At 37.6% G+C, this 23,057-nt stretch overlaps 1 protein-coding gene across 4 annotated transcripts in view; it reads left to right on the forward strand.

Moving 5' to 3' along the window:
- LOC139608246 (zinc transporter ZIP11-like) overlaps window positions 1-23,057 on the forward strand; it is a 116,369-nt gene that overhangs the window by 85,750 nt on the left and 7,562 nt on the right. For all 4 annotated transcript variants that reach the window (XM_071461776.1, XM_071461779.1, XM_071461778.1 and 1 more), the window contains exon 6: window positions 14,560-14,727. In XM_071461776.1, coding sequence (XP_071317877.1) covers window positions 14,560-14,727 — 168 coding nt within the window. The remainder of the gene's footprint in view (window positions 1-14,559; window positions 14,728-23,057) is intronic.

Raw genomic sequence — 23,057 nt, forward strand, 5'->3', positions numbered from 1 at the left:
AGTAATAATGTCATAAATAGAGTACCGCAGGGATAACATATTTTTGTAGCCCAACCCAGAAGTTAGCATCACACTAGTTCTCTTGACAAAAAAAAATTATGGGATTTTTCCACTGGCTTTTGGACTATTGCAGAAAACAAGCTTTGTGACAAATATACTTACACATTGTGTGCAGTAAAATAATACCCACAAATGAACACCGTTTTTTTAAATTGTTGAAACATAAATACAATTGAAACAAGAACTGTAAGCAGTTATGAACGGGATCCAAGAATCCCATGCAGGTTGTCCCACATGCCCCACAGGCTCCAACAAAGTCAGGTCCACAGCACGACGTGCAAGAGGTACGCCAGCGTCAGAGCTGCAGTTGTCACTGTAATGGGAAATGTATTGTAACTGGTAAAGGCCAATTGTGGTATGAATTGGATTTGTTGAAATAAGTCCCGCCTACTTAGACCAATCATCACCAAACTTTATGCCTGCACTCAGGGATCTCCCTACATCATGCATACCAATTTTCATACAAATCCGATCAAGTGTTATGTCATGTAATCTTTCGTGATTTTTGGCGCCCCCTATTGTCTAATTTGTGCGCTCCCTGGAGGCACACATATGTAATTTATATTATGTTAGGTTTCTGTACCATGCTACAGGCACCCTACGAATGTCATGAATATTTCAGGGGAATTAAATAATTTTTTGTATTTCCTGTAATAAGCCCCGCCCACTTTGAGCAATCATAACCACCTTTGGTGCACAGGCTCCGGAATGGTCTTAGAATGTACCCACCAAATTTCGTAGAAATTGGTGCAGCCATTTATGAGAACTTTCCACATTTGTAGCACCCCCTAGTGGCGAAGAGGCAAAAAATTAGGTCCATATCCTCACAGTCCCTTGCCAATCACGTATCTGAAATTTTGTGGTAATAGGACTTTATTTGGGTAAGTTATGTAACAATTTGTATTTTGATAGCTAGCAATCAAATTTTGTTTGTCAATAACGTGCACCATTCTCGAAATAGCAAAATTGTTTTTAATAACTTCATATCAAGCAGGTCTGAAGATTATACGTGCCATGTTTCAAGCAGATAAATTTAATAATTTAATATGCGCTTACCTCTTCTAGAAAACTTTTCTTCTCAGAAAGGTTGTAATAGTTTGCAAGATCTTTAATCATCATCTCTATGATGCGTGCCCAGTGTTTCATGGAACCAGTATAGTTACATTGCCCAAGCATTTGCTGACGAGCTAGTGGACAATTCCCAGTTGCAAGCATTGCCATGAAGGTTAACCAGGCAGTGGTAGTCCACTAAAATTTCTGATGCAAGAGAAAGTTTCCGTGAAAATATCATTAAGTTGAGTTTCCATGACAATACATAGTTCTGTTTATTGTCTGATATGATCCTGGTTTTCTAAAAGAGCAAGCAATTTTACAACCACATTTGTTTTGCTTGTAACCAAATTCATCAAGAGTTAGAAATGTTTATTCCATCCTATATGCCAGCTGAGCATCACAGAGCATGATACACAGTAATATAGAGGTGCCATAGGTTTTCCTTTTTAAAAGTAACATGGATTAATATGCAGTCATATCTGTTCCGTCAGATTCATGTAACAAATATGAGTGTGAAACACAGCTGAAAGGCTCCTCTGTAGACAGTTCATGCTAGCAGCTTGGCGAGGCTGTACATAGTGTATACACAGTGGTGCTTTGAGCTAAATGCTAATGTCAGCATTCTAACATACTCGTAATGACAATTCTAATATGCTGTAGCTGGTATAATCTTTACCACTTCAGTTATCATCTTTGTTTGGCATGTTAGCATGCAACCATTTGTTAATTAGCACCAAACACAAAGTACAGCTGAGGCTAATGAGAATGCCTGCTTTTTCATTTAATTACAGATTTTGCAAGCATTTCATCAGAAACCAAACTATCAGACAATTTTGAAATTTTACCTGATTGTGGCGCAAGATGAAAAGTCAGGGATCACCCAAGTTAATCCAATTCATGACCATGAATATCTGTACAAAATGTGATGGCAAGCCATCCAGTGGTTGTCAAGAATCCTGAAGAACGTCCATGTGTCATAAACCTATATGGCTCAATTCTATTTAAATGTGTTAAATATACAGTAGATTTTTGTCTGTTAGTAGGATTACATTGTACATGGTTGATTGAAAGTTTTCCTCTGTTCTTTTAGTTTAACAAAATCATCAGTTATGTTACTGTCATAAGAATATACTGGATGGATTGATATTGATGGTAGAAAGGAAGAGGGTGTCACCTCTGAGCCTCATCGGATCAATGTTCTTGATTAATGCAAGCTGGTGGAACACATGGTCTCTGTTTTTGTGCCACTCTCTGCTTGCATGATTAGTTTTAAAAAGGGAAGATTAGTTTATAAATTAATTAATTAATAAAAGGTATTTTTTTGTATGTATCTATGTCAGCACACATTGCCAGTTTTATTATTTACGCCCTCCTTTTTTTCTGTTTCTCTTTCACTGACCATCTTGCTTTTGCACACTTTCACTACCTTTCTTTCTCCCTGTTATTGTTGACTCCCTGTCAACTCCCTGTTGACTTTCTGTGACTGTCTCACAAGCAGCTAATCTGTCAACAGAGACCTCTTGATTTCAGTCCAGTTTAAGATAATGGGTGCTACTGGAATAAATGACAGCGTGTACAGCAACTAAAAATGTATATATATTATCAGCATTATAGTTACCATCTGAAACTGAAAATACTGAAAATGAAATGTTAAAGTCAAAGTTCTATTAAAAATTTCACCTGAAAGGGGCTTCTTATAACATCACAGCTAAAGACAAAAGGAAAGTGAATACTGGACATATTACTGAAATGGATGGACACATGGCCTCACTGGGATGATAATGTTGTTCTGTGTCTGCTGGATGTGTAAATAGGTGATGCTTCCTTTACCAAGCTCACTATAAGAACTTTATGAAGTGATAATATGTTGGATATGTCATCATGTTATGGAGTTATTTTGCCCCCTAAAGTTTTGCATCTTGTTCTCCCACTGTGTAAGATACCCTTGTTGCTGTGTCCAAGACGCAGTAAACAGTAAAATGATGGGTGTTATGTCATATCTTCATAATCCTTTATATTGTGTCCTATCTTATTTATTGTCCTCCTGCTGCTGCTGCAACAGCAGAAGTGCAAGCACAGAGAAAAAGAAATGGAAAACTGAATTAAAAATTCCTTCATCTGTTGACAATCTTGTCATAAGGGAGGGCAAAGGCTTACTCTGTCCTTTGTGCCTCATAGGGGTTTTGCTCCTTGCAAAGATGAATTGTCAAGGTGATGCGGCATTGTTATTTTGGAGACATGCATGTTTGCCCTTGCACAGCTTTTGTGTGACTTTGATAGTAACATAAATGCTACTGAAAGAGGCCACCAGTTAATGAATACAAAATAAGATGGAACATGAAGGATGGTTTTTATCACATTCAAGGCCTTTCTGATTAGCACCTGTTTATCTGTGTAAGGTAACGTTGCTGATTATGCAAAAAGTATTGTGCTTATATCATGCATCATTCACTAAAAACAATACACAAAGGCACTGTTAACTTTTATAAAGCACATTTGCTGCCACTGTATGAATTTAGAAATTAAACTTTAAGTTTTAATTCACAGATTTTGTCTAGTCACTCAAGGCATCACCTACTGAGCACTACTGAGACCAATGGCAGCAACAAACTGATAAAAAGCACTGTTAGTCAGAGGCACCCTATTTCATGGGAGATATTTGAATTCTAACAAAGTACAGTTGTTTTATCTTTGTTAAAATGATGAGGCATTAATTTTTTCTAACAAGCACAGGAGAATAGTAGATAATATTTAACTGAGAATACAGACAGAAAACTGAAGTATCATGTTTTGGTTTTCAGTAAGACCAAAGAAAGACACCTTCTCTGCACAAATATATAATGGAATGAAAGTATGTTTAGAGAAACACAACCAGCCCCACAGTATCCACAGCTCTCAGTCTTACAAATGTTAACAGCCAAATCACAGAGGTCAATATGGCTCCAATAAGGAAATGTTTCAAAGTTTGGATTCTGAGTCATATCAATAGAGTACACCTTGTATGTCAGTATAAAGGACTATGTGTCTGTTCCCTTGCATCTGATGTTTTTTTAGAGTTCTAATGCTGCAGACATGCTTTTTGCATATTTTCATTTCTATATATTCATGTACTAATAGAGGTTTTTGTTTTTACTTTTAGGAATGTCTATGTTAGATTTAGTTTTTATTTTTATTTCATTTTGACAATTTCAAGTTTCATTTCAATTAGTTTTCAAAGTAAGTTTTCTTGTTTAGTTTATATTTTTTGGAAATGCTTAGTTTTAGCTTACTTTTAATTTCAGTTTAAATGTCTCAATTTTTCTTGTAATATGGGTTATGAGACAACTATAAAAGATGTGTGTTAGTCATAGTGTTGGTCATTAAGCAGAAAAATTCAACTGGACACAACAACAACAACAGTACATAAAATGTAGATATAGGTACAAATATGTAAACAGTCGACATCTGATGTAGCCTAAAGTGCAAAATGTCTGTAATTCTGCTCCTGAGGTCAGATACAGGGCGTATCACCTTGAGAAAAATTCAAAATCCCAACTAACACAAGGTTCAGTTAATTTAGATGAACTAAGTCAAATCTCATTAACTAATTTGACTGTCCAGCCGTAGGTGCTGCACACACCATTGCAGTTAATTCACAATAAAATGCTTGAAGTCATGAATACAGTGAATACATGTTTTTGAGTTAAACTGCACATGCACTGGTCATTCACTGAGAGCCATACATGCAGACACTGCTCCATCTGGCACAGCTAAAAAACAGATTTCACATCCACCCAAAATACCAGGCTTATGTATGGAATAAACTGACAAAGACGAAAGACGCCAACTAAATACATTTTCTCTGTAACTTTGGTTAATTTTGGTTAGTTTTACAAACACACATTAAAGTTTCAGTTTGTTATTGTTTTTTAAATTTTTATGTCATTTAATGAAAATGGTTTTTTGCATTTAGATTTTTGTTTTTCATTAGTTTTAGTTGCCTATAATAACCTTGTATCTGACTGTAATCCACTACACATCAAGCAAAAATCTAATCCTTATCCCACTAAACAAACAAATATCTTAGCCCTTAATCAACCAATCAAATGAACAAGCAAAACTCTAACCCTAATCACACCAAACAACCAACAGCAAAAAAACAAGAATCTAACCACAATGCACCAACCGTCCAACTGATCAAACTTAAATCTAACCTTAATCTGAGTGGCTGCGCAGCATTTAGGTTGCAGCTAGACAATAGTTGTGATTCCACCAGATGCACTACAGTGAGAAACACACTAAGGTGAGTTTCAGTGGCTCTCCACTCTTATCTGGTAAAAATACACACCCAGTCTGTTTTTGACAGAAACTGCGCCAAGCTTCTCAGAGCAGATTGAGTGAGGCAGGAGGCTAGAAACAGGAACAGCATAAGAATATCCAGTCAATTTTCAATTTTGTATCACTTCACTACATCTATGTCTCAACTAGTGTCACCAAGCCACAAGTGAGACGATTTAATCATGGAACCATGACAGAAAAAAATGACATAAGTCAGCAAGTCAACAAAATCGGGCAGACAAAACACTCCATTTCTGAAACACTCCCAGTGCAGTATGAAGCAGAGAACAGGACAAAAAGTACATCAAAATGTATATCGTTCAAATAGCCCCATGTGGAGGACCAGACTAGCAGAATGACCTCCTGTGGAGGGTTTCATTCATTTTTCACTCATGATGTCATTTTCTTCATACAGTATTGAGTGAGATTATTGTTGGCAGACATTGTGTTGTAATTATATAAATCTGACTTGATCATGCCCATATTGAGTTGTAACTTTACAAAAAGTGAAGTGAAATGAAATTACTTGTAAATTTTGATTGAGAAGATCCACTTTTAAATGTAATGTTTTGGCCTGAAATTCAGTGTGATTATTGTACCACCATACACTATTGGCAGACTATGGATTTAAGGTAGTAATTAAGAGTAGAAGCCTCCATTATATCAGCATATTTACTTTGGACTCCAAGATAGGAAAAAGGAACACAAAAGGCAGGAAAAATATTGAGTTTGGAACAGTACATGACCCCAGTGTGAACAAATGGCCTGGACAAAGCTTTGTCCAGCTGCTGTGTCCTTCATTGGATGGTTGTAGGATGGCTTTGTGTTTGCAAGTTTGTTTATATTCATGCCAGACAGAAATAATTTGTTAGCATTGGTTTATTTGCAGTGTTGTTGGGCAGTTAATCAGAGCAGTGAGTGACTTTGTTTAAGGCTCTGTCTCATCTCCACCTCTCTCATCTTAGGTCTTGTTTCTTTTTCCAGTATTTCCCTCTGACGGTGGTCACAGGAATACAATACAGTATTTCTGGACTATGACGTTTGCTGACTTTTGTACTATTCCATTGTTTGTGTTGGTAATCTGGGAATCAAATCTTATTCTGCTGTTGCGCTCAATGTAAGACACTATGGTAGAGCATCAACATCTGCAAATGATTGGTTTTCTGCTGCCTCATTGTCAGTCTCTTTCATCAGCTAGTTTGCTTCCTCTTCCTTCAGTGTCCCTCCTCTCTGATCTACTCCACTCCCCAATTCCCTGCCTCTTTTTATTATCTCATCTTACCTCTCGCCTATTTGCTATCCCTTTTCTCTGAATTTTATGAACGACTCTGTTCAAATCTATCTGACCCTGTACATATATTGTCATTTTTGAATGACAAAATCTGCAACAGCACCATCCAGGCCATACAATGTACCATTATTCTCTAACACTGATAATGTCAGCAAGCGGTGTCCTCCACTGCCTGACTAATCATAATAAATGGTAGTTGTCAAAAATAATTCTGAAGTGACTCATTTTCCATACATTCTTCCTTTTACCTTTAGTATTTTTCATGTTTTCCTATGCACTGTTTAGTGTTAAGGTGATGATTTTGTTTTTCTGTGACAGCATCATCTTTGAAATCACAGCATCAGAACTGTGAACAAACTATGTGAACAATCCACTGGTTTGGACGTGATAGGTGAGAAGACTCAATGAGAATTGACCTTAAACATGACTCTTGTGCCCTGGAGCTGCCCACTGGACAGCAGTAGAATGGTCTGATTACACTGGGCAGCTCCCAGGTAGTTGATAGTAGGTGGTTGGGGTTACAGGCTAAAAGTGAAGTCACGACCACAGCTGAAAGAGAGAGTGTGCTTTGTCAAGTTGAACGAGCTCAGGTGTTGCCATGCATCAGGTATGTAGTGTGAAAAAGGCAGAGAAATATGATGTTGTTCTTGTTTTCAGCTTTTTCTTATGATCCAGTAGACACAGGGAATCAGCTGATCATTGTTTACAAGTGAAGAAATTGAAATCATTTCCACAACTAAATATCTGGAGTTATAGGCCCTGTTCAGACCTGGCATTAGTATGCATCTTGGATGATCCAATCACAAGTGGACAGGAGAAGGAAACTGGTGTGAATACACCCAAGATGCACTGAGGATTCATTGAGATCTGATCACTCAGACCAAATTTGGAGGTGGTCTGGGCTGCTTATGGCCACATTCTCTTAGCAGTGTGTATGCACATTGAAAGACTGCCCACTCAGCTGATGTCCTTAGTCTAGTACAAACTCATTAATTACTTGTGGTGAAACAGACGTCAACCAACTAACATTTATCTGGAGTTTCGTTTCTGGCCAGTCCAATATTCTTTCTTATTCTAGTTCGCATCTGGTCTCCATGAAGTCTTGAGCTGCTCCTCCAGTATACTCCATGTCTGCCTGCAGTTTGGTGGTAGGTTGGTTGGTTATACTCAGTTTATCAGAGCTTTGTTGCTGCAGGTGTAAATAAAGTTGAGGAGAACAGTGAGACTGAACCAAAAATTACAGTTGACAACAATGAGCTGAAAGACATTAAAATGCTGAACATACCTGAGTGTTGGTTTGTTACTACTAACGACCCCTTTCACTTTACACATACTAATTTGACAGATTTTTTAATATAAGAATATCAATTGGTGCTATTATTAGTGGATCAATTGTAGGTTGAGCTTTAATTACATTTACTAATGTACTAACAGAGACAAACAAACAAAATCTGCAACAGCACCATCCAGGCCATACAATGTACCATTATTCTCTAACACTGATAATGTCAGCAAGCGGTGTCCTCCACTGCCTCACTAATCATAATAAATGGTGGTTGTCAAAAATAATTCTGAAGTGACTCATTTTCCATACATTCTTCCTTTTACCTTTAGTATTTTTCATGTTTTCCTATGCACTGTTTAGTGTTAAGGTGATGATTTTGTTTTTCTGTGACAGCATCATCTTTGAAATCACAGCATCAGAACTGTGAACAAACTATGTGAACAATCCACTGGTTTGGACGTGATAGGTGAGAAGACTCAATGAGAATTGACCTTAAACATGACTCTTGTGCCCTGCAGCCAAAACAGATCAAGACAGATAGGGAGACATGCAAGGGATTTAAAGTCTATTTCACACCATAATAACCAACTGAAGTATTGATAATAGTATTGACAATGCAAAGACAAATTAGAAATCCTACAGCACATAAAGTTAACAGGTAAAAGGAGTCAGATTGCTATAAAAACAATTTTGCGTTGACCCACCACCTTGACCACATCACTTTACACAGTTTGCAGGGAAGGTCACCTGAACCATTTTTACTTGTTGGATTTAATGTTCCTGTGTTTTAGTGAGTGCTCTAGTCGTTGTCAAGGTAACTGCACCCCAGCTGCAGCTGATGTCAGTGGTTAGTGCATAGGTGCAAGACCTGTTTGTAACTTTGTAATAATAGTAGGACTGTGAAACGATACATTTTTTTCTTAATCTGGATTAATCACTGAATTTCAATAGTTCGCATGTTTTATCACATGATTAAAATTCTGTTATTTTGCATTTCAGAACTGTTCTAGAATGTAGTGCTGTAGAATCTTTGGTAACAGCACCGGGCTGTGGGAGGAAATCGGAATACCCAGAGAAAGACCATGCATGGATGGAGAGACCATGCAAATTCCTCACTGAACCAGTTGAACCAGGGTTCATACCCACAACCTCCTTGCTGTGAGGTGACAGTACTAACCACTGCACCACTGTCACCCACAGAGGAAGATGAGGATAAGCAAGCAGGAGGAGGAGAGTGAACAGAGAGTCAAAACAGAATGATTTAGGGTTAGCAGGCCTGTGCCAAGTAAAGGGATAAAGGACTTAAGGTCGAGGGCTCTGGAGGTCCAAATCACAATCAGCAAGGACAGACAGAGGGAACAGAGGAGAGGTCTAAGTGCAAAACTGTAGGATTGGGAGGAAAGAGACAAGAAAAAAGACTGAGTCAGAGAGTGTGTGCGAAAGAGATGGAGTGTGTGAGTGGACTAGATAAGAATAGAAAGAGAATAGAAAAGTGAGGAAAGATGGAGCTGGAAGTTGGTTACAAAATAGTATAAACTTGCATAGGAATTCAAAATAACTAGTAAGTTATAAAGTATAAAATGTCTGTGAAGCTTCTCAGCCATCCAGGTGATGGTATCTGTTAGAGATTTATGAAGGCAGCTGGACTTGCTTGACATCCTTGAAGACATTTCACCTCTCATCTGAAAGGCTCCTTCATTTTTAACTGGATAGTGGGGAGTTCCAGGCATTTCATTTCTTGTGGGATTGTTAACACATTGAGGGTTGTTGAGGAGAGTCGTTGACCCACCTGGCCATCATATGAGTTGTTAGTGTGATGACTCAGGTGACACTATATAAAAAATATATATAAAATAATCTATGGTGAGTTTTACTTTGAAGAAGAACTTGTGTGTCTCTGTGAGTTTTCTAAGGTCACTGACAGCAGTGGGAGACTTCCACTGCAGAATGCTAATCCTCTCAGTGAAAAGGACAATGTCTCCCACACTCTGCACAATGTTCTGGTTATTAAGGGAGCACATTCAGCCAGAGACTCGGAATGAAGTGCTCCACTGAACACCACAGCAGGTCTTTCCTTCCTGTGGACATCCAGTTATACAAGTCCGTCCCTTTCTGCGCATCTACATCATTAAACTGCTGTTACGCTATTGTTAATTTAGTGTTGACTCACATTGCACTTTTCACTCAGTTTACTGTTTTTTTTTTTTTTTTAGTTATGTACTTCCTCTTTCGTAACAATGTTGAGCAATTTTAACAACTGTGGTTGTAGGTATCACTATGGTTTTTCCAATTCTGGAACAACCTACCTGCCAAGTACCTTGAAAACTGTGTTGTGTACCGAGGAGAACTGGTGCAGTTTTAAAGGTAAACAGATGATCATACCAAATACTGATTTGATTTAGGATTCTTCTGTTTCTGTTTCTTTGTATGAGTGTAATTCTATTCAAAAACTGTTCATGGCATTATGTTTGAAAGCATCCTCGCTTTACTTTTAGTGCCTAATACATTTGCACAGTACTGTACAAGTTCTTTATTGTCATTGCAATGACATACTTTTAACATTATGGATGTTGGCTTGTCTGTTGTCTTAGTAGTAGGCTATGTCAGTTTCCTCTCTTGTGTTTAGTGAACTGGAGTCCTGGAGGTGTAAACTGGAGGTGTAGAGAAGCTCTTAAGGTGGACAGACAGTGAGCTTGTTTTAATAGTTTGATAGATTAGGGTAGTATTTACATGTTTAAGATGTAATCCTGAGCCTACTGAGATATTAAACAGTACTTCGCTGCAGCATATTGTCTGCATCCTCCACCCATCTGCACCATCTCCTCCTTCTTACTGTCCATAAAAATTGATGATTCTGGCCATACAGAAAGGCAAATTAAAATGTGTAGTGTGAGGAAATAAGATGAACAAAATAGATTACAATGTGCAGTGTCTGCCCAGCTTTTGTGTCTATGAAAAGCCAACAAATACACTAACGATCAGGATTCTTTATTTGTAACTCCATAGATGTCTGATTTACATGTTGTTTTTTTTCTTAGTGAAGTACGGTCATACAGTAAGTGGAGAAGAACAACTAAACCAAACCAAACAAAAGCAACCATGTGTGGCAATGGAAAGATCCAGGAAGGGAATTAGAGAGAAAATGGGGGCAGCTGATCCTAAATGCATTCTGGATGGACTGGCCAGTTGCACCCAGTTGCACTAATGTAAACACTGCCTATCAAGACTTGTAGGGAGACACAAAACACAGGCAGCAACCAAGGACAACACACAACCCTACAGGCCATGGTAAAGCCAGAGGGCTGTCTGGTGATCCGTACAGACTCCAGCCGTCTAAGACCAAAAAAAAAAATCTGCAGGTAAAGACATTAGCAATGACAAACTGAGGGGATAAATCTATTCAGTGAACGGCCTAGTTCAGTAATAGAAATTAGTTGATGTGCTCACCTACCGGCAAGTGAGCATGTGAGAGTGAGAAAGACAGCTTGGTAGTGGTGAATTAATACAATATCAACTTTTCCTAATGCAGATCACGACATGTTGATATTCAGATCCTGTGAGAATCATTTTAACACGATAAAGACTGTCCTTCTGTGCTTATTCTCAAACTGACTTGGTCTTGTCTCCAGTGTAGCATATCAAGGCCACAATTTTATTATTAAAAATCCTCATTAATAGGGGGCACCATTCCTCATGATTTTGAGTGAATATTGATTAATATGATCAGTCTGATATCAGAAGGCGTGACTTCTCAATTCAGTTGCTCTCCAGTCTCTACTTCAAAGGATCACAAAAGGAAGTTTAAATAAAGGCATTTATTAACTATACTAATTAAATGGTAAATGCAATGTCTGATAACCATTAAGATAAAAAATGGAGTAGAACAGGTTTAAGCAATAGTTGATAGAATTAACTGTGTGTTGAGTTGGGCAATGGTAGGAGAGAATATGTTTCGGCTATTTACAATAAAGCTATACTTATAAATGAAACTACATCTGATACTATGTCTGCTAATGAGATTTGATAATTAAGTATTACAATATTTCAACATCAACCCAGTCATTAGCAGAATCTTAAGATCTCGCCTACTGTGAGTTGCGCTGTTGCTGTGGAGACCCTTTGCTGGAGCCCAAAGTTGCTGAGGTTTCAGTAATCTTCAGTGGAGGACTCTGGGTGGAACCTACCTGAGGCGTTGTATGTTACCAAGGCGACGGCTCTGCCGGTGTCTCTCAGCAGTTTCAGCTTTGGTGAAGTCTGCCAGCAGACTTCCTGTCTTGGGCATTCTTAATTTCTTTGTAGGCTTCTCTGCAGGCAGTCGGGGACAGATTGTGTTATCTGCCTGTGTCTTTTGCGGGTCAATGCAAAATAAGCTCTAATGCACTTAACTTTTGCTCGATAACGTTGTAGGAGACTGATGTTGGCCAGATGACTCTAAAACTGTCAAAAAATCATCAAAAAAATGTGATACTAATATATTACAAATATGATAGATATAAATAATCAAAAATATGATACAAAATATTCTCAGGAACTTCTGCTGGTTTGGGTTCAGTTGGTTTTGGCTTGGCTTGTATGAATCAAAGATTGCGCATGTGGACAAAGAAAAAGTTACTTGGAGCACATGGCAAAGAAAGAACAAAGAACGCAGATAAAACAATAAAATGAGAAATTAAGTACAAATTGGAATGGAGCCAAGCTGATAACCAAAAAGACTAACAGATTGGCGCAGAGGCCAAAAAAACAGCAGCAAATTGATTGATGCCAAAAAGCAATGTGTGAAGTGATCACAACAATTTTATATTCCGTGGGGGCTGGCACACATCCCAGGGGCGTTACCTGTCTTCTTTTTTTAGTCACACTAGTGGCATGACTCTGGGGATGCAATGTCTATCCATGTCAATTAATTACATCATAATTCAGACAGGAAGAAAGAAAGTTATTTAAAAGTAAAGTTAATTAGATTACTAATTGGTAGTTATATTGTTTTTGTCTGTTTTGAGAGCTGTGAACATTGGCTCTCAGTCTTCCCCTTAAAGGGATAGTTCAGGTTATTTAGTCATGCATATTCTGCGTATTACCTTTAGTAATAAGCAGTAATTCTTAAGCGCTGCCAGTTTAGAGAAGCAACTGGGAACACCGGCGCAGACACAGAGTGATGTGCTGCTGTGGACGGGGTAAGCCGAAAAAACATGTTTTCAGACACTTATGGCCAATAAGTGACAGATGGCCAATGTCTGTTTGTACGCTTCATTTAGAATATTTTCAGTTCTTTATATTCCTGCCAAAACAAAGTGAAGTTTAGCTCTTTCTCAGCTGACCTGCAGCGGTAGGTGTGCTTGCGCATTGGAATATGATTGGTAAGCGGTTGAAAAAGCTGTAGACTAGTATCAAAGGAAAGTGCTGTTTTGACAGGAAGATAAAGCGCTGGAAATGTTAGATAATAATATATTAATATTAATAAGTGTACATTGAAATGGATATTGGATTATTTCAGTGGGCGTCTTTTAAAAGTGTCAATAACACATATTTGCTGCTGACTCCACAACAGCACATCACTCTGCTTCTGTGCCGGTGTTCCTGGCTGCTTGCTACTGCAAGTAATACACTGACTATGCATGACTACCTCAGAAAAACCCCACCTCAAGTAACCCAAACTATCCCTTTAAGCTACAGGGACCATTAAAGGTTCAGAATTGTTAAAACAAAATAGTTTTTGTATTTATGTCAAGGCAAAAGTGTAGTATCTGTTCTGCCAGGGTGGACCCAAAGGCAGGGCCAAAAACCTGCTGTCATATAAGGTTTTTTCATGGTGAAGGGGTGTAGTCATGCTGATCCATGTCGGGAACTGCCGTCAGTTGTAGAAAGTAGTGGCACAGTGTGAATGTTTTTCGACCAAGTTATTTAGCTTGATGACGTGTTGGAACTGTTTTTATTGAAGAATGGCACCTAATGAAGCTCCACTGACTTGGTGATAAACACATTTCATTTCCTATTACTTCTTCACAATAAAAGCATCCTGCCAGTTTAACGCTGATATCTGGCCCTCCCCAATTCCATCATCATAAAGGGGTTTTGCAAAACTATTAGGCAATCCAACAAACACTTGAAGCCAGGCTATACTCACAAAGAACTACTTTATATGACATATCGTATAGCTCTCCTGAAGTACCTTGAGTGTTTTAAATATCCAGGTTAAAGTGCACTGTCAGACAGTCTTTCTTGAAAAGCAGTTATAGTGTGGCACTCATTTGCACACAGAAAAAGTCACAGAAATATTTGTGAGAAGAGAGAAAAATGAGCTTGAGAAAAAGAATCAAACCTTGTTTATTTCATCACACTCACATAACCTGGCCAGTTACTTGGAAGCTACCTGTCCAGCTACAGTTTTATCTGCTGACTCAATAACTCCTCTTTACTTATAGTTGCATCCAGCTACAAGCAAATTCTAATCAATAGTCTGATGACAGGTAATTGAATGTGCTGTTTAGCTGCATGTGAGTATAGCAATGTTTGTTTTGTTTTGTTTTTAACATTATTCTCCTCTGTCACACAGATAAAATAGAAAATGGAGATGTTCATCAGAGGAAGAGAGGACCTCATTCAGGTATCTCAGATGGACAGGAAACAGGAAGTAAACAACAGGAAGGGGTTGGGAAGACAGGAAACAGCTGGAGACGCATTCTTCTCCTCATCCTTGCCATTACCATACACAACATCCCTGGTGAGAACAAGCCATAGGGCTGTGTATAGTATCCAAATTTGACAGTTTCACTAATAAAGTGCTAATAGTGAAATTAAAATGAAATCTGACACTGCACTTCTGTTCTATCACTTCTGTTCAGAGAGTGAAAGTTGGTTTGTAAAGCATGAGTTACAAATGTAACTGTGGTTCACTCATTTCCATATAACTGACAGGCTATAGTGCCACATGAACTCTACATCGTATCACAAATATCTGTGTCAACACCATCAGCTCTGATAACACCTTTAATACATAATAATGTATTAAAGACTACAACCCAGGTATCTTTCTGTGGGGCTCTTCCGGTTGATTCTTATTGGTGGCAAAATTCTAACAGTTCTCTGGGAGCGGAACACGATGAGTACTAAGCTTGTGGCTGTCCTGAAACAGGCAGAGAAATGCTCGAAAAAGATTGCCTAGAGAGTCAGGAAGAAAACACCCTTTTAATTGGAAGGGATACGTTAAGATGGGAGGGTCACTCACTCAGAAATTGACTTTTCTGGTGATTGCGCCGTTCTTTTAGACCTCGGCACTGCTTTCGACACAGTGGATCATAAAATACTCATCGACAGACTGATAGATAAGTGCGCAGGAATCACTGATGTGGTCTTAAATTGGTTCAGCTCCTATCTAGTTGATAGATGTTTCTCTGTGTCAATGGCTGGCTCAGTTTCATCCCTCGCAAACTCACTCTACGGTGTCCCCTATAGGGTTCAATCATAGGTAACATTTTATTTTCCGCTTCCATGTTCGCTCTCAGTGACATCTTCCACAAATGTAATGTCCAGTTTCATGGTTATGCTGAAGACGCATAGCTCTATCTCTCAATCAGACTTTACTGACTAGTCCAACCTAGCAATCTTCCACGAGTGTCACGCTTAGATAAAATCCCTGATGTCAGACAACTTCCTCCAATTAAATCACACAAAATCTGAGGTCATTATACTTTGTTCCCACACAAAAAGAACTCAAATCATGGAAAACCTAGGTGAACTAACAAAAATGTTCTCAGCCAAAGACTCTTGGTGTAATACAGACTTTTTTTCAGCCACAGATCTGGAGAAATGCATCCATGCTTTTCATCTCCTTCCACCTTGACTGCTGTAACTCCCTATATACCTGCCTCAGTGAGAAATCAATTAATCGTCTACAGTTAGTTTAAAATACAGCAGCGGCTCCTAACTCAGTCCAAAAAATGTTCATATCACCCCAGTCTTAGCATATTTAAACTGGCTGCCCGACTGCGTGCTGTGTGAGAGACAAAACAAGAAAGACATGATGTCGCCTCTAACTTTCTCACTGAGTGATGATTTAACAAGTACATATAACTGAAATCACAGCACAGTCTTAATTTATGTTATTATGATTTTGTCAGACGACATCGCAGTTATAACATGAGGAATTTAGCAGCAAAGCAGCAGCTTAGAAATGGCTTGGAAGTTAACATACAGTCATAATGGGCCATGTTTCAGTCACTATTCCAAACTTTTTTTGTTGTCTGACAACATGAGCTGGAAATCATGTGAATGAGAAAATTCAGTTTTAAAATACTATATAGTAGTGAACAGCATGTAATGATGTCACTTGTTTACAATGGTCCCACAACAGTTTTCAACTCCATCCTCAATTTAGCACATTGGCCAGCAGTCCATCCATATACAAGGTTTTGACCTAGGTGTTTCCAATATAAAAAAGATTTGATCAAAAAGATAACATAACAAGCTGAACTGAAAACATTACAGATGTTATGTGAGCTGTATTAATAATATATATATATATATGTAGGTAACAAATATAGTATCACTAACAAGGTGTAGTTCATTTAGACTAACTCACCTGGTGCTGAGCTCCACAGAATGCTAACAATGTACGTGTAGTGCCACATCTTGCACTGAATATTGTTTAGCAGCTCAGGTTGTTTTGTACTGAGTGTGGGATGGAAAGCTCACTGAATGTAAACACTTATTTTATTCTTTGCTTGGAGTAAGTTGTCCCGCCTAATAGATAGGTTTCTGCAAGAATATACCATGCTTTATTGAACACTACACCAATCTGCCAATTCTAATAAGCCAATTAGACTAATACCCTGCCAATCATACATCAAAGGAAGAGCAGTGTTCAGCATTTGGACATTTTTATGTCAGCGATAAAACAACAACTCAAAACTAAACATTTGAGTCAGGAAACAAAGATGATACAATTCATGTTAACATCAACAGGAAGGGAATTAACATTTATTACTGACATTTCTAGGGCCTGAAGACCACCAACACAATTAACACCAGAAACTCATATATTGAGTTATATATAGCTTAAATGCTTATGCAATTTTTTTCATATCTTATTGGAGAGCTCAGGCTGGGTTGAGAGCAGTAACCGATGTGAGCCTATAAAGCCTCACAGGCAGTGTCTGTAAAATTGGCAGTAAAAATAACCATCCCCTAATCTTCTTTCACTATAGTTTTTAGTCTAGCTACAAAATATTGTCTTACCTGTGTTTTTTCATCTCCATAGAGAATTGTAAGATGTTCTTGAGCCAGTGCTTTTTACCTAATAAATGCTGCATGTAATTGAAAGCATATGTTCTTATTATCCTTAATATCCAAGTGAGCACATTGAAAAATAACTAATATATTTATAATTGCAATGGAAAGAAAAAAAACTGTGGATCTCAGTTTTCATTGCTGTAGTTTCATTTCATCTTTCTGATTGGGAAACTACAGTATTTAATAGACTTCATACTTAGACTTTTCTGCATTATGAGGAAATTATTCCATCTTTTGCTCCTCTACATTCATTTGATGGTTTGCTTAAGTACGGAAATGGGAATGCATCATGAGCTCAGCACTGAGCTATGGACAATTAACAATTTGCTCACATCAAAGTGTAGCCCTCGTAATTAATGAGAGAATGCAGTTTCACTTGTTTTAATGATTTTCTGTCAGTCCTGATTGATTTCCACTTGTTCAGTAACAACAAAATTACAGTCATAGTGTGGAATTATTGTTTGCTCCAGGATGTGGGGATGAGAGCAAATTAAGTGCACTGTAGGTGATATTAAATGGTGGTGGCTATGTTACCGAGAACTCCACTAAATGTGAAATTTAATGTAAAAGGCCATTTCATTAATGACTGCAGCCATTTATTGTTCACTGCAAACATCTTAGTTCTCATAATTTAATATATTCATTATATATTCATCATATTCATATCTGCATGTAATACCTGTGTGTTTGTATAGGAGCAGATTTGGTCCGATAAGATAAGATAAGATAAGATAAGATAAGATAAGATGAGATCGCCTTTATTAGTTCCACAGTGGGGAAATTCACAGTGTTACAGCAGCAAAGTGGCAGTGCAGAGAACAGGAAAGCTGCAGAAACTGCAATAACAAATATTAAGAACGATATAATAACAATATAATAATGTACTAAATATATAGATACAAAGAATTACGTATTAAAAACATATATAACATGTACATATATATATATATATATATATAGCAAAACAAAACTCACTGAGCACAAATCAAATTCAAAGTTGTGATTCACGTCTGCGATTGACTGAGTATAATCATTTGAAACAAGCCATGCATTTGTCTGTGGTATCTGTGCAGTTCCTGCTTGAAAGGTGTGAACAAATATTTTGAAAAATATTTCAGTTTGGTCATTGTATCTAGTATATTAAGGGTTTAAAGTGTTTTTTTCAGCAGATACCTTCTGTTATTTTAGGACCTCAGTCAAATTCTAGTTGTTTTGGCTTTCATTCCTGTTGTCTTTGAGAGGTAAAGAAATCAACACTAAAAATTTGCAATCAGACAGACTGAAACATTTGTTCACTGTATTTCTGTGTATGGGTATTTACTTTTTTATGACTAAAACCTCAGGTGTACACAAAACATGTTAAGTGACTGTATTACATCATGTTGTGACTACAGTGTCGAATGTTTCCATTAACCATAAACATATACTGTATTTGTGCATGCATGTGCACAAACACTCAAAAAGCCCCTTTCTAAACCCTCCAAGTCCACAGTGTCCACATGTACAACAAAGTACAGTGCATTACATATTGTTCCAATAGAATTATAGAAGTATTTACATGTACTTTACACAGAAAACCATGGAAGAAGGGAAAATATTTGCTATCCTTGCATATAAATTATTATGGAATAATAAATATGGAAGCCTCAACGACAAGTCTCTAATGGATGGCCTCAACTTCAGTCTGAGCAACATGCCGTATTCTAACTAGCAATTCCAGCCAGCTAACTCACTCATCATCACAATGTTATTTATGAATTTAATCAGTATAAATGTTAATAATAATTAACATTTATACTGATTAGCTTAATTCACCTAGGGTAAGTAGGGCAGCAATAGGTCAAGCTGGTAGTGAATTTTAAGGACACCACCCCAGCTGGACAAGAAGTATAAATACTTCCCGCTGTCTGTTGCATTTGTAGACTGTCAGTTTTAAGTTTCAACACATTATTACAGGATGAATATTTAATTTTTGTCCATGTTTGCCCAAAAGTTTGAATTTCAAATAAAAAGTGACAGCCCTAAGAAAGGACCTTGATGCATCCTATTGTTCTAGTTATTCATTGATGTTATGCACATTTCATTAATGATGAAATTTTGTTGATGAAAACAATAGTGGGATGTATTCTTGTTTTATGTGTAATTTTTCATACCTAAATTGGAGCAAAAGGGACCTGTTTGGCATCTTTGAAGCACATGTTCACCAAGTAATCATGTCATTTTCCATCAATTACAAACGCTGAGGACCTGACATACTTTCTGTCTGTAGCTGCACTCTTTCATATCTCCATTTTGTGATTCAGGCTGATGGAAAACCTCTCTTTTACTTTAAAATCTTGGTTCAATAATAATATTAAGCAGTAATTTGTTATATAATTTGTTGCTGAAAAGAAAACTGCCATTTAGTAGGTGCTTTTTCTTAAGGTGTGATAAGTGCACTCTTTTTGACACCTAACTATTCCAGTGGGAATAGAAGCCCTCACTCTGGGGGTGTTAGTGCATCACTCTTCCCCTTGAACAACATAAACACTAGCTGCATAATGACATATAGCGATCTCCGTGACAACACTCTGTGACACTACAGAGACAGAGCCATGACAGGAGTTTGGTCAGTCTATCAAATTGAGCAGGAAATTGATGGCCCATTTGGGTTGATCCTTGTTAGTGTGATGGCTGGAGCAATGTCAATGAGAGCTACTGCTAGCAGCTACTTAGAGCAAAAAAGAGGCCAGGAACATCAAAATATTACTGTATTCATAGTTACATTATAGTATACGATTACATAAGAAGCCCAGGATGTTGAATGAGACTGTCATAAGCCATTTTTAACATTCTTGTTCAGGTAACCCGGAATGAGCTGTTTTTATTTGTTTGTTTTTGCGTTCTTTTGTGTTTGTTTGTTTTTTTCAAGGACCTAGGAAATTTTACAAAAGGGGATATCTGGTCACCAACAAAATTTTAATAAACTTAATTTGTTGCTGTGAATAATAATCAAATACAAATGCTAATAAAGTCCAGGTGGCCTGTATTGTAACAGCTGTCATGATAAAGTCATTACATATCAATAAGAACTACATTCCATCAGCACAACAGTCATGCCATGCTCTTTTCTTTAAAGAAATTGTTCTAGAGCAGTAATTCCAATAGAAAACAAGGAGGCTTATACTTACATTTTGCATTATGTTTTGAGAATTTACAGTATGAAAAGCTACAGAGACTTCAGTGAATTTTACAAAAGATTTTCTATCATGGCCCTCTATCAAGTAGGGAATGTTTTCTTCACACAAATCTCTTTTGGACTCACTCTAAATATACAGTTATGTGATCAGCTATCCTTCATTAACATTTCAGGGAATTAAGTCATGGTTTTCATCAAGCAATTTGTATATTGTGAGGCAGCTATGGTTTGAAATGTCACCTTGCTATCCCTGATGAGGATAAAAAGCAATAGCATAAAGAGCAATGAGAGAAGACTTTGATGTGGTTGAAAGAGACATCTACGCATAAAACAGATGTAAAAAATAATAAAATTAACAAACCTCAGCTCTGCAGTAGAAAGATGGAGAGGGAGCTGAGAGAAGGGAGGTGTAGTTCTGGCAAGTTCAGTGGAAAAAGGAGACGGGTGAGGAGAAGAGATTAAAGGAAAGTGCAATGGAAATGAGTGGCTGCTGTGACAATGGGCTGTCAGCTGCAGTATCACCAGACTCGCTTAAAAGAGCATAAAACATTAAGCAGGAATTGGATAGGACCAGACACTGTGCACGTGCAAGCACACACAAACATGCACACATTGCTAACCAAAAACCAGCCAGAGTTTCCTCCTGGTATTGAAAAAAGATGTAAAAAGACATACACAGGTGACAATGCAAAACATTTCTCATTCTTCTGAGAGATAATTAAAGACTCACAATCAGGTGCATTCTCAAGTCATCTCAACCAGTTTTCATTATTTGGCACTAGTGTGACCACAGTGGAGTTTATTCAGGCTCTTAATGTGATTTTAAAAAAAGATTGTGATACTGTAGCAATGATATCATGACATTCCTCATTCCTCACAAACCTTGTTGTTGTTACTAACCCCAGCACATACAGTGCATTCGGAAAGTGTACAGACCCCTTCCATTTTTTTACATTTTATGTTGCATCTTGAGCTAAAATAAAAAAGATGCATCTCTCAATCTAGATTTAATACCCCATAATGACAACGTCAAAACAGAATTTTAGGAATCTTTTGCAACTTTATTAAAAAGGCAAACTGTAATATTACATTGACATAAGTATTCAGACCCTTTGCTATGACACTTTTAGCTCAGGAACCTCCTGTTCCTCTTGATCATCACTGAGATGTTTCTACAACTTGACTGGAGTCCACCTGTGCTAAATTCAACTTAAAGAATTTTGGGGGTTTTTAGCATAAGGCTGCATCATACCAAAATGTGAAAAAAATTAAAGGGACCTGAACATTTTCTAAATGCACTGTACTGACCATATAACACAGCTGGGTAAAAAAATTTACAGAACCACCAGCATCAAATGTGTTAGTAAGTAACTGTTATCACCACAATCCTCCAGAACAGCTACAAGGCTCCCTTGAATGGTTTCTCCAAGTCTCTGGATTTCTACTGGAGGGATGAAACATTCTCCAAACAGACATGACCTCATTTAGTGTGTGATTTTGAAAGCCATAGAATAATATTAACATCATTTACAAACTCATCAAACAAATTAATGACCTGTTGTTTACTGTGGATGAGGAAAGGAAAAAAAGATGATCACACAGTGCAATAGATAGATAGATAGATAGATAGAAAGAAAGAAAGAAAGAAAGAAAGAAAGAAAGAAAGAAAGAAAGACATCCTCCAACGATGACTGAAAAGGGATTTTTATTTTTTTAAAAGAAAAGATTCTGGACATGTCTTTTGGACATTTACAACATTCTGAAGTCACATCAGTGTCAGGCAGACATACCTGTTCCTACTGCTGCCCCATCACCTCGATTGTCAGTTCTGTCAGGAGTGCGCCAACTGAAGCCAGGAAAGTACAGGTTTGGTTTTGTTCAATATTGTCCAATCCATGGGATATTCATTTAATCACCATTCAGTTAATGGGGATTCCAGCAAAGGCACTCAAACATGAGGAGTAAAACCTGACAGGTATGTGGGCATTTAGTGGTCCCCTGCTAACCCTGAACTCTGTTTTGGAAGAAAGATATCCAGTTCCACAGACTTGCAAAACTCACCCAAACCCCCAGCTCACATCTCCAGCTGTGTAACAGTACTACATATGAACAGTTGTGTCAGAAAACCCTTATACTTGATGCAGAGGAGTAGATGATATTATTTTCTTATTGAATTCCACTGGTTCATCTGACAGCTCATCGGTTGTGTTTCTGAAATTAAGAGGAAAATTTCAGTTATTAGATAATAATGTTAATTGTGTTAAGTATGTGTTACCATTTCTTTGGCATATTTGAAACTTAGAGACAAGGCAAAAAGAGTACAAGTCATCATTGTGGTCTTGCATCTTTAAATCAGTTTAGATTTTAAAACCTTCCAGTCTGCCCCCTAGCCTAGTTCTAGCTGTGGTAAACACCAAACACTGAACTCTCTAAGCTAATGTTTTATTCAGTCTTCAGTGCAGATAGTTTCTAATGGCTGGTTTCTAATGGTTCTGTGGTTCCCATTTCAGGCAGTTCTAGATAACTGAGATGGATTGTAACAGGAACCCACAGTATAATTGAAGGGTGCTTTTGGCCATAATATC

The sequence above is a fragment of the Trachinotus anak genome, unplaced genomic scaffold, assembly GCF_046630095.1.
Source record: "Trachinotus anak isolate AG129_WGS33_773 ecotype Australia unplaced genomic scaffold, CSIRO_AGI_Tana_v1 ptg000025l, whole genome shotgun sequence".
Taxonomy (NCBI): Eukaryota; Metazoa; Chordata; class Actinopteri; order Carangiformes; family Carangidae; genus Trachinotus; species Trachinotus anak.